General features: G+C 46.0%; 1 protein-coding gene across 1 annotated transcript in view; it reads right to left on the reverse strand.

The window, feature by feature from the left end:
* Positions 1-8,765: 8,765 nt before the first annotated feature.
* Positions 8,766-13,969, reverse strand: part of TBX4 (T-box transcription factor 4) — a 34,343-nt gene continuing 29,139 nt past the window's right edge. The window contains exons 6-8 of the mRNA XM_027806305.2: positions 11,928-12,016; positions 11,157-11,398; positions 8,766-9,785 (exon numbers count right to left, since the gene is read on the reverse strand). Coding sequence (XP_027662106.1) covers positions 9,163-9,785; positions 11,157-11,398; positions 11,928-12,016 — 954 coding nt within the window. The 3' untranslated portion in view covers positions 8,766-9,162. The remainder of the gene's footprint in view (positions 9,786-11,156; positions 11,399-11,927; positions 12,017-13,969) is intronic.

Raw genomic sequence — 13,969 nt, forward strand, 5'->3', positions numbered from 1 at the left:
GCGCTGGGTCACCGAGGGGGATAACCAGAGCGATTGCCCTGGGGCCTGGAGGGCTCAGGAAAAGTCTTTTACCCCGGGGCCCCCCTGCTCCTTCCCCTCTGCTCTGACCCTTTGCAGCTGCCTCTGGGCTACCTGTCAGTATGCTTTAGGAACTGGGGTGGGAAAGGTCAGGGCAGTAAGAGGACAGCTATTTTGTCGACCCAGGAACTGAACGAGCTGTTGCTGGCCCTGCCCAGGAGCATGCAGACGACAGCAATACCTAGCCTGCCTAGCTAACGGACTCCAGCAGAAAAGGTAGCTCTTAGATGAGAATAAGGATATAAAATAGAACAGATGCAATGAGTTGCTCAGTTCCTCTAGTGCTACTGGTCTTCTGAGGAGCCCCTGACCCCCTAAAAATGAGGCGGGATGGAGGGAGGAACACAGAACAACAAAAAATCATTTTTGCTGTACTTATTGCTCTTCTGAATCTCTTTTACAGAAATCTGGCTTTGGCATTGAATCCAGATAATATTTTATTAGAAGAAAGCATGATTCATTGAAATGGTGCACTTTAGTATCTATGTAAAGGAAAACTGGGAAAGACACAAAAGCAGCTAGGCGGTGGAAAACCAATTCAAGGAACCATTGCCACACAAAGAATCTCAATCTGCAGTAAGAAACAACAGAAAGGAACAAAATATTTCCAAGGAAACATCTGAGCATGGTGTTGGAGCCAAGTAAGGAATTATTACTGTATTAGCCTGTCAGGAAAGGGTCGTGCAGTATATGTGGTAGCAGAATACCTTGTCATTTTGAAATTAATCTGAATATTTTTTTGTATTAGCATCAATGTGATGATCAGGACTGGCCCATGTACCTGTAAAATTGAAACTTAACCAAAGAAGTAATAAGGGATCCCAGGAGGAAGGGGCATGTTTAGTCTGTCTTAAATAGGATAAAAGTTACTTTTCTCCTTTTTTGCACATTTTCAGAGGCCTGTTTTTCATAGCACGCAAAGCACGGCTGTGTTACCTACGGTTCCTTACGTACTATCAGAAGTGGTTAAAGCAAGTGAACCTGGAGAAGAACCTAAACCTGTCTCCGTGACGCTAAAGCTGTTGACCCCATGCTAGGTGATGTTGCGGTGTACACAGCTCATAGCCTCATCCAACACTGCCAAAGTTCGCAATGTTGAACCGGGGTCCCAGCTTCCATCACACAGAACTGGGAGCTTCACCTTGCCCTGCGTGTAGCTGTGCTCGGGGCCACTGCGTTACTCACAGCACGTAAGCACAAGCGTGCGCATTCACCAGCACTGTCAGGTCCTCAGGCAACTTGCCTGCACGTTACCAGTAGCTTTTGCTCTTTTGCAAGAAGAGGGGGGTTATATTTTTTTAATTATTTCTCACTTTCTCTCCTCTTTTTTGGTTTTCCAGTTCACGTTTCCCTTGTATCTAGTTCCTGGCCACTGACTTCCTGCTGTTAATAGGACGAAAACGATTTAATTAACTACTTCCCAGAGGTGAGTGAATATTATTTTCATGTTACGCATGAAAGAAGCAAGTAGTTCACTGATGGCTGTGGGCTGAATCATTGCTGAGGGCAGTAGCGTTTGTAAATCCCGAATTTCACTGGAGTCCTTGGCCTGCAGCAGAAGCTGTTTTCTCCTTTGAAACCACAGCTAAGAGGAATACAAGTAAGTAATATTTTTTAGCTTCACACGTGCTGATTTTTGTTAGTAGCTGGTCTAAACAAGGACTTAGTCGCAGCTTCTTTGCATGTTTAACTTGGCATTTGTTAGGAGGGAAGCAAGCTATGTGTGCAGGAGGCGTTAAAGCACACGGCGAGCTAGCGGCAGCACTCGGTCACCCTGCGAGCGCCCTGTCACGCTTTGGTGGGACATGCCCTGGGTGGGGTGTGCGCGCTGGGTCCTCATTTCCCCTGGCTTCTCGGAGCTTTGGGTATTGCTCTTCCTAGGTTCTTGATGTAACGTCTCTGCCGCTCCTGAGTTTCTGTATCACTCTGGGGAGGATGGCCAGTGGATCCATCGGGACCTCAGTATTCCAGCCCTCACTCACCTCACCCTAAGTATTCTGGATCTGGTGAAGTACAGGTTTTGCCACCTTGATTTTTCAAGCACACCTCCCCAGCCTACTGGCGTTGGCACCTTCCAGTCTTGACATGCTCAGGCGATGTTCATACAGATCTTGCTCCTTACACCTTACTGAGGAAGAAATGTAGAAAAGCTGTGGGTTGTCCAAGCGTCTAGGCAACAGGCATGTGCTCAGCTCTAACACCGAGTATAAATCTAGTCCTTCTGTGTGATACTGGACAGAAATCCCAGTGGAAGCTTTTTCTACCTCTAACCTGTCTACTTGCCTTCATAATGATGAATGGTGGGAGGGAAAGGGGAGGTGGGGGACGACACTATCTCAGCTTTGAACTGGCTGTTTCTTGAGAAGGAAGCATGCAGATTCATTTAAAACAGAATTTTTATATGGCTAAAATCCTTGGCATTTTTCTCCTTTTGGTCACTTTGGTGTTCTCATAAATAAGTCTTAGATCAAATCCTTACCTGAAGACATCTAATCATTGCAGGTGAGACATTGTGGCTACTTTTATTTTTTACTATAAATTGAGTTGATTACCTGTCCCCGCTTCCATTTTTGTCCTGCACATAGCGGCTCAGTAGCCACCACCTTTGCTTTCAGGCTAGGTATCCATTGCACGCTGACTGTTTTACATTACTTCTGATGAACAGAGCGAGTTCATCACCTTTCCAGGATGTCTCGTGATTGATTCCTCATGTCTGGGGCAATCTGCTCTAAAGTTTCAGGCTAACGTGAAGTACTTGGATTTAGTGGGAATAATCAATGGTTTGAGGCTTATTCTTCTTATGTTTTGAGCTTTGGATTTGTGTATTAGATTCACAACTGATATTAAATAAAATAGAATGCATTAGATTCAGAATTTTATTATTCTCTCAGTAGCTGCTCGGATGCACTGGGCGTGAGTAAACTATAATTTGCAGAGTATGGCTGTGTCATCCATCAAACTGAAATGCACTGTGCCTCATACCTAAACGACACTGCCCAGCCAAGGCTGCAAGCTGGGCTTGTTGAAAAGCAGATTAGAGGGCTGGTCTTGCTATGCTGAAGTCTGTAAAAGTTTTCCTATTGACTTCAACAGAAATAGGACTGAGCCTTATGATTTTGGCACAAAAATATTCTTTTTCATCTCTGCTGAACACTGAACTGCAGCATGCATTGTTGTCTGCCTTACGTAAGACAGAGGCTGTTAAGGAGAAATAGTTTTGCACATATTGTTCTCTGCACATGTTGTTCTCTAGTAAATACTTGTTAAAAGATGCGTCCATTCCCACTGACAGTGTCTAAGGCTTAGTACACAAATTTGGCCCAGATCCGCACTATCAATGTAAACCTCCTAACTAGAAGCTACATCTGTCAAATTTTGCCTTTCAGATTCATTAAAATCATTGCTGTGGTGTCGACGTTCCACCTAATTCTCTTTTTAAAAAAACAACAAACTTCTTCCAGTTTGTAAATACAACCCCATTGAAAATGTTCATCAAAACTGTAACAATGTATGGCTGAAAGACAAAAATTAGCGTTTGCTGAAAAATAAGGAAAACAGCAACAAAAAAAAGCAGATGAAAGATGCTGGCATTTGAAAAATACTCAGACCTCTTACCCATCGGTATTTTTCTGTGGAACAAGAGCCTTTTGACCTGTCGTAGCTATTCCTCCTGTTTTCATTGCAGTGGGTTTTGCTTTTCTTTTGTTAAACTGGTTTCTAACTGGCAGAAATTAAAATTATGATGTTAATTGAACAAACATTATCAGCCCTTCACACTAATTCATAACTTCTTTAATTTCTTTCTCTCAGGACCCAGTTCCAAAGGTGGACTCAGGCTCAGGATGCCATTTCCAGCCCCGAGGCACCTTGCTGCACACCCTCCGTAAATCCACCATGACATTTGAAAAATCACTCTCAAAAGTGGCCAGACAGGCAGGTTTGCTGGTCGTGACTGGAATAACGGTCCTTCTGATGGAAGGCAGGTACGCGGGCTTGCTTGGCGGCCGCAACTGCCCAGCACCATGGCACAAGGCTCCAAGGGTATTAACTCCCCTTGCCGTTACCCAAGCATGCCAAGTTTAATATTAAACTTCACTTTAAAAAAAAAAAAAATATATATATATTTCAACACAACAGAGGCCGGTCTATACGGCGCAGCGCTGATGCAAGGAGTGGCTGTGAATCCTAGCGTGAAGCTGCCATCTAAACACCAGCGCCTGCAGTGACGGTTTTATAGGCAGAGCCCGAGGGGCAGTTCCTCTCGTGAGAGTGTTTTCACATGAAAACACAGCTCATATTGGACAAGACTTTTTGCTTTTGTTGTACCGTTCCCAATATTTTCTTCTCGTTCATTTTTAATATTGATCCTGTACTTTGTGACTAGGAAATCAGCTCAAACTCTTATGTTCTCCACCAGCAAGTCTCATGATTTCTCTTCCAACCTACTATCACAGCTATAAAAACCCTCAAATCACATTGTATTTAGGCTGCCTCTTGTCACAGTCAAGTGCATGGCACCTCCTTGGAGCAGGTCCTTAAATTAAAATTTTGTAATTTTTTTTCTGCTCTTCAAAAACTACTGTAGAAACATGATTGGCAAGGAGAGAGGACTTTTTTTTTTTCCCTCCTCCTGGAATTTTTCACTGTAACCATCCTCAGGGGAGTTCTCATCTTCAAAAGAAACATTCTTTCTATACAAGCTGCAAAAAGAATTATTTAATGACATCATAAATTAATACAGAGCGGCACAAATTTTCCAAAATGTGGAGAGAGAGGGAAAAAAAAATTAGCGTTTGCCAAAAACACCCCAGCTCTTCCAGACTTAGGCCTCTCTTGAGCCTGTGAGCTGCCAATGATACCAAATTGAATGGTGGGGCTTTTGGCATGACTTAAGTTTAGCTTGTTTAAATTTTGGCAAATATTCGTATTACTCACATACTCAGCAAGCTGATACAAATATTTGTTCTATTTAGAGTGAAGTCCAAACGCAGTGCTGGCATAAGTGCTGCTGGGCTTGGTGGAATTAAGCTTGCTTGTGCCAATATTAAATTTGGACATCTACCTTCAAGAAAAACAGAATTAAAAAATCCCTGAGCCTTTTAGTACAGATTAGAATACATCAATGGAAAACAGACCTCGTGTGTACCCAAGTTTTCCTCGCTTGCTAATTTTTTGCCTTAATCTGATTTGAAATGGACCTAGTTTTTCTGTGCTTGGCTTGCCGTTCCCTGCTGCAATGCCACAAGCCATCTAACCCGAGCTAGAGCTGAAAAAGCCTCCACACACATGAAGTACTCGACATTCTTGAGAAGTAAAAGCTGTTTAAACTGTAGTAAACGAAAGCCGGACCCAGTAAGCATACTTGATCTATTTTAATGCTGTGCAGGTTGTTGGGATTTTTTTTAACTGATGTCCACAGTTTAGTGTTTCTGATTTGAAAAACAAATAGCCCAACTCCTCAAGGATACTTCGCTCTTGCTGCGCTCTCTGGTTCCGAATGGCTGCAGCCGCGCAGCACCCTGCCAGGCAGGCACCACTGGGACCGATGCTGCTCCGCCGGGAGTCGCACACTCAGCAGCTGCCGAACCTGCCCAGCCGTGAAACGCACGAGGAATTAACTGGAACCTGGGTGCCTCATCTGGCCGGAGCAGTGCCGCCTGCCTTGCCCTTGAACTTGCTCTTGGCGTTGGATACATGCACAGGCCAGAAATTTTGCAATGGGGGGCGGGGGTGGGGTGGGAGGGAAATCAAAATGAAAAAGAATGACCCATTTCTATTCCATAAATGAATACAACTAGAATGTGCTTTGGGGTTGTGCTAGCTACGGATCTGTGCCTGGGTCAAATGTGGTTTGTAAGCTGACCGCTGTTTAATGCTGTCTAAATTCTTTTATCGATGTCACGTAGAAGGGGGATCCCACCAACTTAACTTTAGCTATATAGAAATGAGAAATCTAGCCTAAGTGGCTGAGCTAGATTCCTCTCTGAGTGGAAAAAAATCATCACCAGAGAATGATTCATCCCATTTTAATCTAAATGTCTGATCTCTCTCCATTGACTATAAAAGGAGCCCAGATTAGCATATATCCAAATTTTGCACATTTATGTGCTAACTCAGCCTTTTACAATCAGGTCCTGTACTCACAAGTATCACGTACTATTTTTACAACCAAAAGCTTGTGCTTTGCCACAGGGTTGCGGAGGACACGTGCTCTGCTCCAGTGGCTGGTTGGAGACTGCGCCTCGGCTGCCCCCCGACACGGCTGTGTGCTCACAGTTAAACCCTGCATTAATTACGTGTTCAAGTCTCCTCTACATCCCCTGCATTAACTAAAGCTGCTGGAACATTTCTTGTAGGAGTTACTTTTTTAAACTGCCTTAAATCATAAATATCGCATTGATGAGCAGAAGGTAGCTGAAAAATGGTTAAAAATAGAAGCAATGATTATTCATTAAAGATGACATCATTATTCAGTTAATCATATTTGTAAAACAGGCAAAAGCTCCAGCCTAGCTTGTCATTTGGACTCTGGGCTGCTGACCCCATTACTTTTTAGGTTATAGTTGGCAGCATTTGTCTCGTTTAGTGTTGATCCAGTGTCACTGTGAGAAATGAACTGAGCATTTCAACTTATGGGCAGTGACACCCTCAGACCTCTCTCCCTGCCTCCACCCCTTAATTCTTCCCCATCACCATTGTAACTGAGCCGCACGTAAGTACAGGAGCATCATTTGAGTGCGCTTGTTATCAGGCCTGCGCCTGCCTGTACCTTAGCCTAGCAGTGCATGGGCTGTTCTGATCAGTTGGTGTGTCCATTAAAACAAAGAAACAAAAGATGTCGTGAACAAATCAAAACCCCTTCGTCTTGCCATGGGCAGTTAAAATTTGACGATGTAGCTTTGGGACGATAAAAAAAAAGGGGCCAAGTGTGCACCCTGGGAAACTGTGAGGTTGGTGTACTCGCACAGTAGGAGACAGAAGAGAGACCAGGCATCCAGTAATTCACCGCAGAACATTTTTATACTAATTATTGAAATGCACCCAGAGACAGCTTATAGTAGTAAAATGACTTTATGTTCTGATATGTAAAATAAAATGTCCATGCTATGTAACAAACATTTCAAAATTCCATACCACCTTTATCTAATGTGGTTTCTAATAAAGATTTATCTGTAGCATATATGTTTTTTTTATCTAACCAATTCTTAGTTTTTACATCAAAGGTGTGTAATAAAAAAAAAAAATCTTAAATAGATGTCTTTCCAAAAAAACCTTGCAACATTCATTTTTATTAAGTATTTCATTCGTAAAAAGCAAAGCTGAATTGGACACGTGGCCTGCATTTGTGATATATATATAATTTTATATATATATATATATATAATATATATGTATATAAATAGCTATTCAGCATGCAAAAATTGTAGTGATTTCCAAAACCTGATGACAAAATCCACACCAGTCACACACGTAGTCTGCTGAAGGGGGGTATGAGATTGTCCTGTTGGAACGTGACCTCCGCTTTGTCTCACTGCAAGCAGCTGCCCTCATCCATCAGCACCTCTTCCTTGGGATGGATTCACCAAAACGCAGAAGCACCTCTCAACTTCCAAATTGGTATTTCAGCTTTTTGCCTTTGCCTGTTTGGGAAGCAGGGAGGGGGAAAAAAAAACCCTGCTGTGCATGACTAACCTTCCATACCGTGCTCTGTAGCAGAACCAGGCTCCCAGCATTACCTCTGCGTGGCATCCCTTGGGGCAGTGTCACTTGGGAGCTCAGTGGGATGGATACACTGCAGCCCGGAGGAGGACACAGCCCAGCTCAGGATGAAGGCAATGGGAGTTTTGTTCCAAAAAGAGCGCAGTTTGCTTTCCCAGGCGAGGCTGCTTCTCACCTGGGCTGTCGGCTGAGTGAGCCCCCCGCACCTCACAGGGACACCCCGGTAGGCAAAGCCGGTGCTGAAGGAGTCAGTTCAAGATACTTCCACAGTAAACAATAGTAGCAATGTATACACTGGTTACAGATTTTTACCTGTTCTACAAATATTTGTACACTGTAAAGCCTGACAGGTAATGGGACCTCTTCCCACCCCACCCCACAATTAAGAAAATACTCCTCTATGCCTCCTTTATGCTGAAAACAACTTTCCGAGTTAGCTGCGAAAGAAAAAAACATAGCACAAAAGGCACGTTTCAGCTGAATACGAAAGAAATCAAGGACCAGCAAATACAAAAATCATTTCTGGAAAGTATTAGCGACTTTTAAGCTTAAACTTCATAAATATATTGCAATAAGCAAGTGTGATTCAATCAACGGATGGGAGTCTGAAGACACTGGGTCTGTTCCTAACGCTGCAATTAATTTGCTGTTTGGCCTCGGGCGTAACACTTCACTTCTTCGTTTCCCACAGCCACGAACGATGGTGCTGTGGGGGGAAGAAGAGACATTTGTGCATCGGTGCCTTCTCTTCTCCGCGCCATGGCACGAACCCTGCGCTGTGCCGGGGAGATACCGGAGCGGCACTGCAGCTCCCTGACCCCCCGCCGAGCCTCCCTGCTGGCCCCTGCGCTCCTACGGCTCCGTCACTTCCAGGGGAAGAAGTAATTTCTACAGGCAAAAAGAGCTAAAGCAGCGCTGCCACAGCAGTCCTTGAACTATGCAACTGACCAGATCACTTTTTCCTTGGAGTGGTGGGATACTGTGACTTCATGGACCGAGTACCATAAAAGTGAAGCTCGTATTTTTCCAATAGCCAAAATTTGCTCATGGATGTTTAATGTTATAAGCAAAAGAAAATGACTAGCTACTTCACTCATTAGTCAAGAAGATGGTTTCTACTGGATCAGTAATGACCATGTGAGAATTAATTTACTCAGGAGTCAGTCAGAGACTGATGAATCCAGCCCGCTGAGACAGGAGATGGAATGCTCTGTGTGCCTGAAGATACAAGCTCTTCACCCACACAAATCCCTCTGGAAATGCACATTTGTCTCACCGAAGTGCAAGTTACCCACAGGTATCAACACTGATCGAACACAGTCCCGGAGCAGTAACGTTGGCTGTGGCATCGCTTGGCCGTCAGAGTCACCCATCAGTCCAGTTCTCCACAGTCCCCATCCCTGAATGATACTGCAGCGACGACTCCCTCGACAAGGAGAAGCTTTGTGAGTACAGGAACTCGTTCGCCGCGTTTAGGTGCGGAGAGGGGGGTTTTCTCTCACACACAGACGGGTGCACCCTTTCCCTCGGGAAAGACGAAGAAGGAACGCGCTCCCGAACCTGAGACTGGGACAGCTGGTTGTAGACACTGAAGTGGCTGTTACCTGGTGGCTGTGAGCCTTGACCCGTGATGGACGGGAGCCGTGGCATCATGGTGGCGGCAGTGAAATGAGCAGGGAAAGGCTGGTAAGGGACAGTTTCCATTGTCTGAACGCTGTAGCTGGTGTAAGGTGCGACAGAAGTCCACATATTGCAGCTCAAGGGGGGAGGCGGGGGTGGCAAGTCATCGACCGTCGAGACACCAGCAATTTCAGCCCCCGACCCAGAGTACATGCAGGCGTCCCTCGGTGCCACCTCGCTGCAGTAGGACGGGCTCAGCATCTGCTGGTCGTAGGGCGGCGGGGAACGGAAATAGTGATCGTCCCCTACGGAAGAGGAGGCTTCCAGGTAGGAGCGCTTGCAGGGCAGGTCCAGGTGCCGAGCACTTTCTGCAAACAAGAAAAGGGCATTGTCAGGGGCTCCCAGAGCCTGTCACAGCCGCCTGCTAAGAGCCCGGGGCATTACAGAGTCCCCGCCAAAGCCCAGCATGCGATCCGTGACTGTCGCACGACAACTGGTGCTCTTTTTCAGATTAATCCAGTTAAACCATTTTAGCTCGGAAAGACAATGTACAACATCAAAAAGACATCATGTTGCAAATGTCAGGCTAATCCCCTCAGCCTCAAAGCGTTCTGGTGACATTTGTCAGGTTAAGTGAGTGACTCGGGCTACCAGCCTCACATCGGAGATTACTGCACCTTCATCCAGATAACGGGGGCCCTGACGCTCCCGCAGTGTTACTCCTGACAAATTCAAGAAGTCCCTTAAAGGGTCTTATCGCCGCCTGCCTTCCTGTCGTTACAAAAATGACTATACATTTCCCAGATATTCACACTGAAAGCTGCAGAAATATTTCCAGATAAAGGCGCCCCTTCCCAGCCATCAGCCCTCCCCCTCAGCTTTACGCAGAGGAGCTGCAGCCCCTCTCCTACCCATCACCACTGCGGCTGTGTTTACCCCCAGCTTTCTGCTACTTGCAAGGAATAGTCTCCAGATAAATTAGTGAATTCATCTGCAGATTAAACATCTGCTAAAATTACACATTTGGCTTGCAGGTCCTCATTACTGGTGCTGTTAGATTCTTCATTAGACCATGATCAGAGGACTCTCACAGCTTAAATAAATTAGTGGTCAATGAGACATGCAAATAGAAGGATATTTTTTTTCTGTGCAAAATTTTTCCGTTTAACTTAAAACATGTCATGATCTCATCTGATGCAGGACTAAAAGGAAAAGAATGTAGTTACAGCTCACTTAGACTTGAGGACTAGTGGAGAAGAGGGAAGGGATGCTTACACCCAGCTACCACAGCCCCATAATCTGCAGGCATCGAGAGAATTGCTTAATGGCTTCATCCTGGAAAAGTGCTGGATGCGTATAACTTCATTAATGCTAATGGCAGTGTCAGAGCACCTCAGGACAGATCAGGCCTCCTCCAAACAATTATTAATTTAGCTGATCCTAACAATGGATAATTTTCTAGCATAGCTTCATGCCGTCTAAGTGATGCATTCTGATTATTTTTTTCGGCTCTAACTCCGGGTCTCAATTTGCCTTTTATGGGACAAAAGCACTAATAACTGCCCCAAAACCCAGCTCTTGGACCCTGACCCTCCAAAACCCTTTGATCATATCAGTATCCTTGAAAAGCAACAGCTAAGAGACTGATGCAAAATGAATTGGAATTAGCAGTGAGCTTCCAGTGCCGCACTCTTAGGTTTATTTGCCGTCATATTTTTCTAGCTGTAAACGCGAGTTACCTCTTCTTTTTAGGCAATGATAGAAGAGCCCTGAATCCCTCTGCGCTGTGAAGGTGTTGAGTGGCAGATCTTGAGTATCTGAAGCCGCAAATTGCATGTGAGCACCGTTCTCATACTGATAATGTTGAAGGGTCTGGTGATTCCCATGAAGTGGGTTAACATCTGGCTTTGTTGAAAGCTGGCCGTGACTGGACACCAACCTCTGCCTCATGATGCTTTTGGAAATTACTGGATATTCTTTGCTAAAAGAGGTGAGAAAAATATTACCAGTTAGCGATCAGCATTAACAGAAAGATGAAATATTAGTTTGGCTTCTCTAGAGCATCTCCATCCGATGACTTCACCACCCTTTGCCAAACGTGATGAACTCATGCTCATCACATGCTGCTGGGTGTGGGCAAGCATTACAGCAACACACTGAGCAGTCACTGAACTACAGGAAGAGCTTTGCAGCTCCTAAATGGCATGAAGAGCCCCAATGCCCTCAAGCACAAGAAACGTGATGCCCCCCAAGGTATTTTAACCCCTTTCCCGACAAGGTGCAGCACATCAGCAGCAGCCCAAGGATGAAAGCCTGTTTCTGCATCTCTGCCCAGGACACGCCTGTGCTTCTGGCCGCGTGTCACCCACCGCCTGCCTGTAGGCGCTGCCTGGGGTCAGCGCACACGTGTGCACGAGCATGCCCACTTCAGCAGCTCCCCAGCCCCAACAATGCGGGTGGGAGCGCGCCCCTGCTGCCACACCTCCCCTCCCCAACACCGTCCCTCCTACCTCTGCAGCCGTGCCACGCGCAGGTCGCTGTCGTCGCTCCCCCGGAATCCCTTGGCGAAGGGGTTGTTTTCGATTTTCAGCTGGGTGATCTTTAAAAGTAGGACACCGAGCATCAAGCGTGTGACAGCGGCTCAGCCCAAAAGGTGCAGCCGCAGGTCTGTGGCTGTAGGACTCGTGGTGCCCCGTCCTATGTGACACCCCATGAAAGGCAGAGACCACTGGTTTCAGGCATTTAAAGACAGTGTCTCTGCATTCTGCGCTGAGACTGAGCTGGGAAGCTCAGCGCTAGAGCTTGTGGAAGCAGCTTTTAAAGGGGACAAAATCATCAATTATAAATGAGGACAGGAATGAGATTTTCGTTCAGTCTGGGTCTTATTCTGGCTCCTGTGTTCTCATTCTGGGCTCTTGTTAGCGAGACTGTATCTGTCGGATTTAAAAGGTTTCCTCTTTCTGTGTTAGAGAGCCCTGTTCCTTATGGAGTGGCTCTCCCGCATTCCCACAACAATTTTCTATATCTTTCTGTCTGTCATTCAGTCATTTTTCCTCTGTGAAAAGAACCGTAACTCAAATAGCGCTTTATCTCTGGGCAAGAGAAAGCTGCTGTGTTTTGGCAAGAGATGCCTTTCTCCCCAGAGTTACGGTGCATTAAAAGGGTCAAAATGCCTTAGAATTCACTTAACTAGACTTAATTTTGCTGGAGCTCACCTTTTGTAAGGGAACCGTGAAAGACCTGCCAATTCATGAAAATTCTATTAAAACAATCACATGTGAAATTTCATTTTAAAATAGTCGTTAGTCTGTCTCACAGCTTACAGCAAATACCGCTCTCCCTCACCAGTCCTGCCCCCTGGTCCCTTCCCTCTGCAAGGCAGGTACAAACCAAAGCCAGACTGTGGCCAGGAATGTGGGAAGAGGTGCTTGGCTGTTCAGTGAGAAATAAGAACCACCTCTTTTAACAAAGGATTTTTTAAGGCAAACAGCCAGCAAACGAGATCACCGGAGAGGGTTTCAGGAGCTGGAAAATGCCAGAACAGCACCAGAACATTGGTAGGGACACAGGAGCTCCTGCAAGTATCCCTTGTCTGTCTCCCAAAGAGATGGACTTGTGTCTGCAGGGCCACACGCCCGGGCGCTTTGACAGGGAGGTCACAGACAGGTCTAACACGTGTTATGGCCAGAACAGGCCAGAACCAGCTCTCATGGCTGTCCCTCCCCACTAAGGGATGCCAGCGGGTGGGACCATCTCCCTGGGCATCCAATTGTCAGTGAAAAGCCCTTTCCCAGGGGCAGGTGAGGTGACAGCATGGCAGGACAGCAGTGGGGGTGAGGACACATACCTCCCTGCGGACCCGCTGCCCTCGGGTCCCCGCTCTGCCCTCGGCAGCGCAGCCCTGCTCCTGCTGCCAGGCTGGCACCAGCCTGCGTCCCATTCCAGCGGCCAGGATGACAAGCAAGGTCTGCGTTCGCACCATTCGGCACCAGTGTTGCTATAACTAACAACTACACTTTTAACGAAGTTGAAAAATACCCCTTACCAAAAAACTCCTGAGAAAACAGCTCACCAGTATCTGTGATGGAGAAGGAAGGTGGTGACATCCAAATTTAAGCAGCCCTGAGGGCCAGAGCTTTTCCTCTCTGCTCCCACAGCCCACAGTGGCTGCTGCCCATCAGCTGATGAACCACAAGAAACACAGGGCCCTTCCTAACCCACAGCCTGACAGCAGGTTTGTACATCTTAATTTAATTTTTTTATTTTAGTGACTGTGGTTTTCCTCTAACCCAAGCAGAATCAAGGCTTCAGTCCCTCGTTGTCACCTTCGCCTGGCTTCATCCAACTTGGGAGGGAGTTTGGGGTAAACACCTGCACCTTCCTCACTGATTGTGCTCACGGTAGCCCCCATCATCAGTTTTCTATCTCTGGGGGCCCACAAGCAGCTCCATGACCAAGACTCTCATTTTTTTGTTTAAAAAGACGATTATTCACAAGGATACTTCTTGCTAACTGGGTATTTCTGAGCTAAAAATGGTTTGGTAGTTTGTTT

Source organism: Falco cherrug, chromosome 1, assembly GCF_023634085.1.
Source record: "Falco cherrug isolate bFalChe1 chromosome 1, bFalChe1.pri, whole genome shotgun sequence".
NCBI classification, from domain to species: domain Eukaryota; kingdom Metazoa; phylum Chordata; class Aves; order Falconiformes; family Falconidae; genus Falco; species Falco cherrug.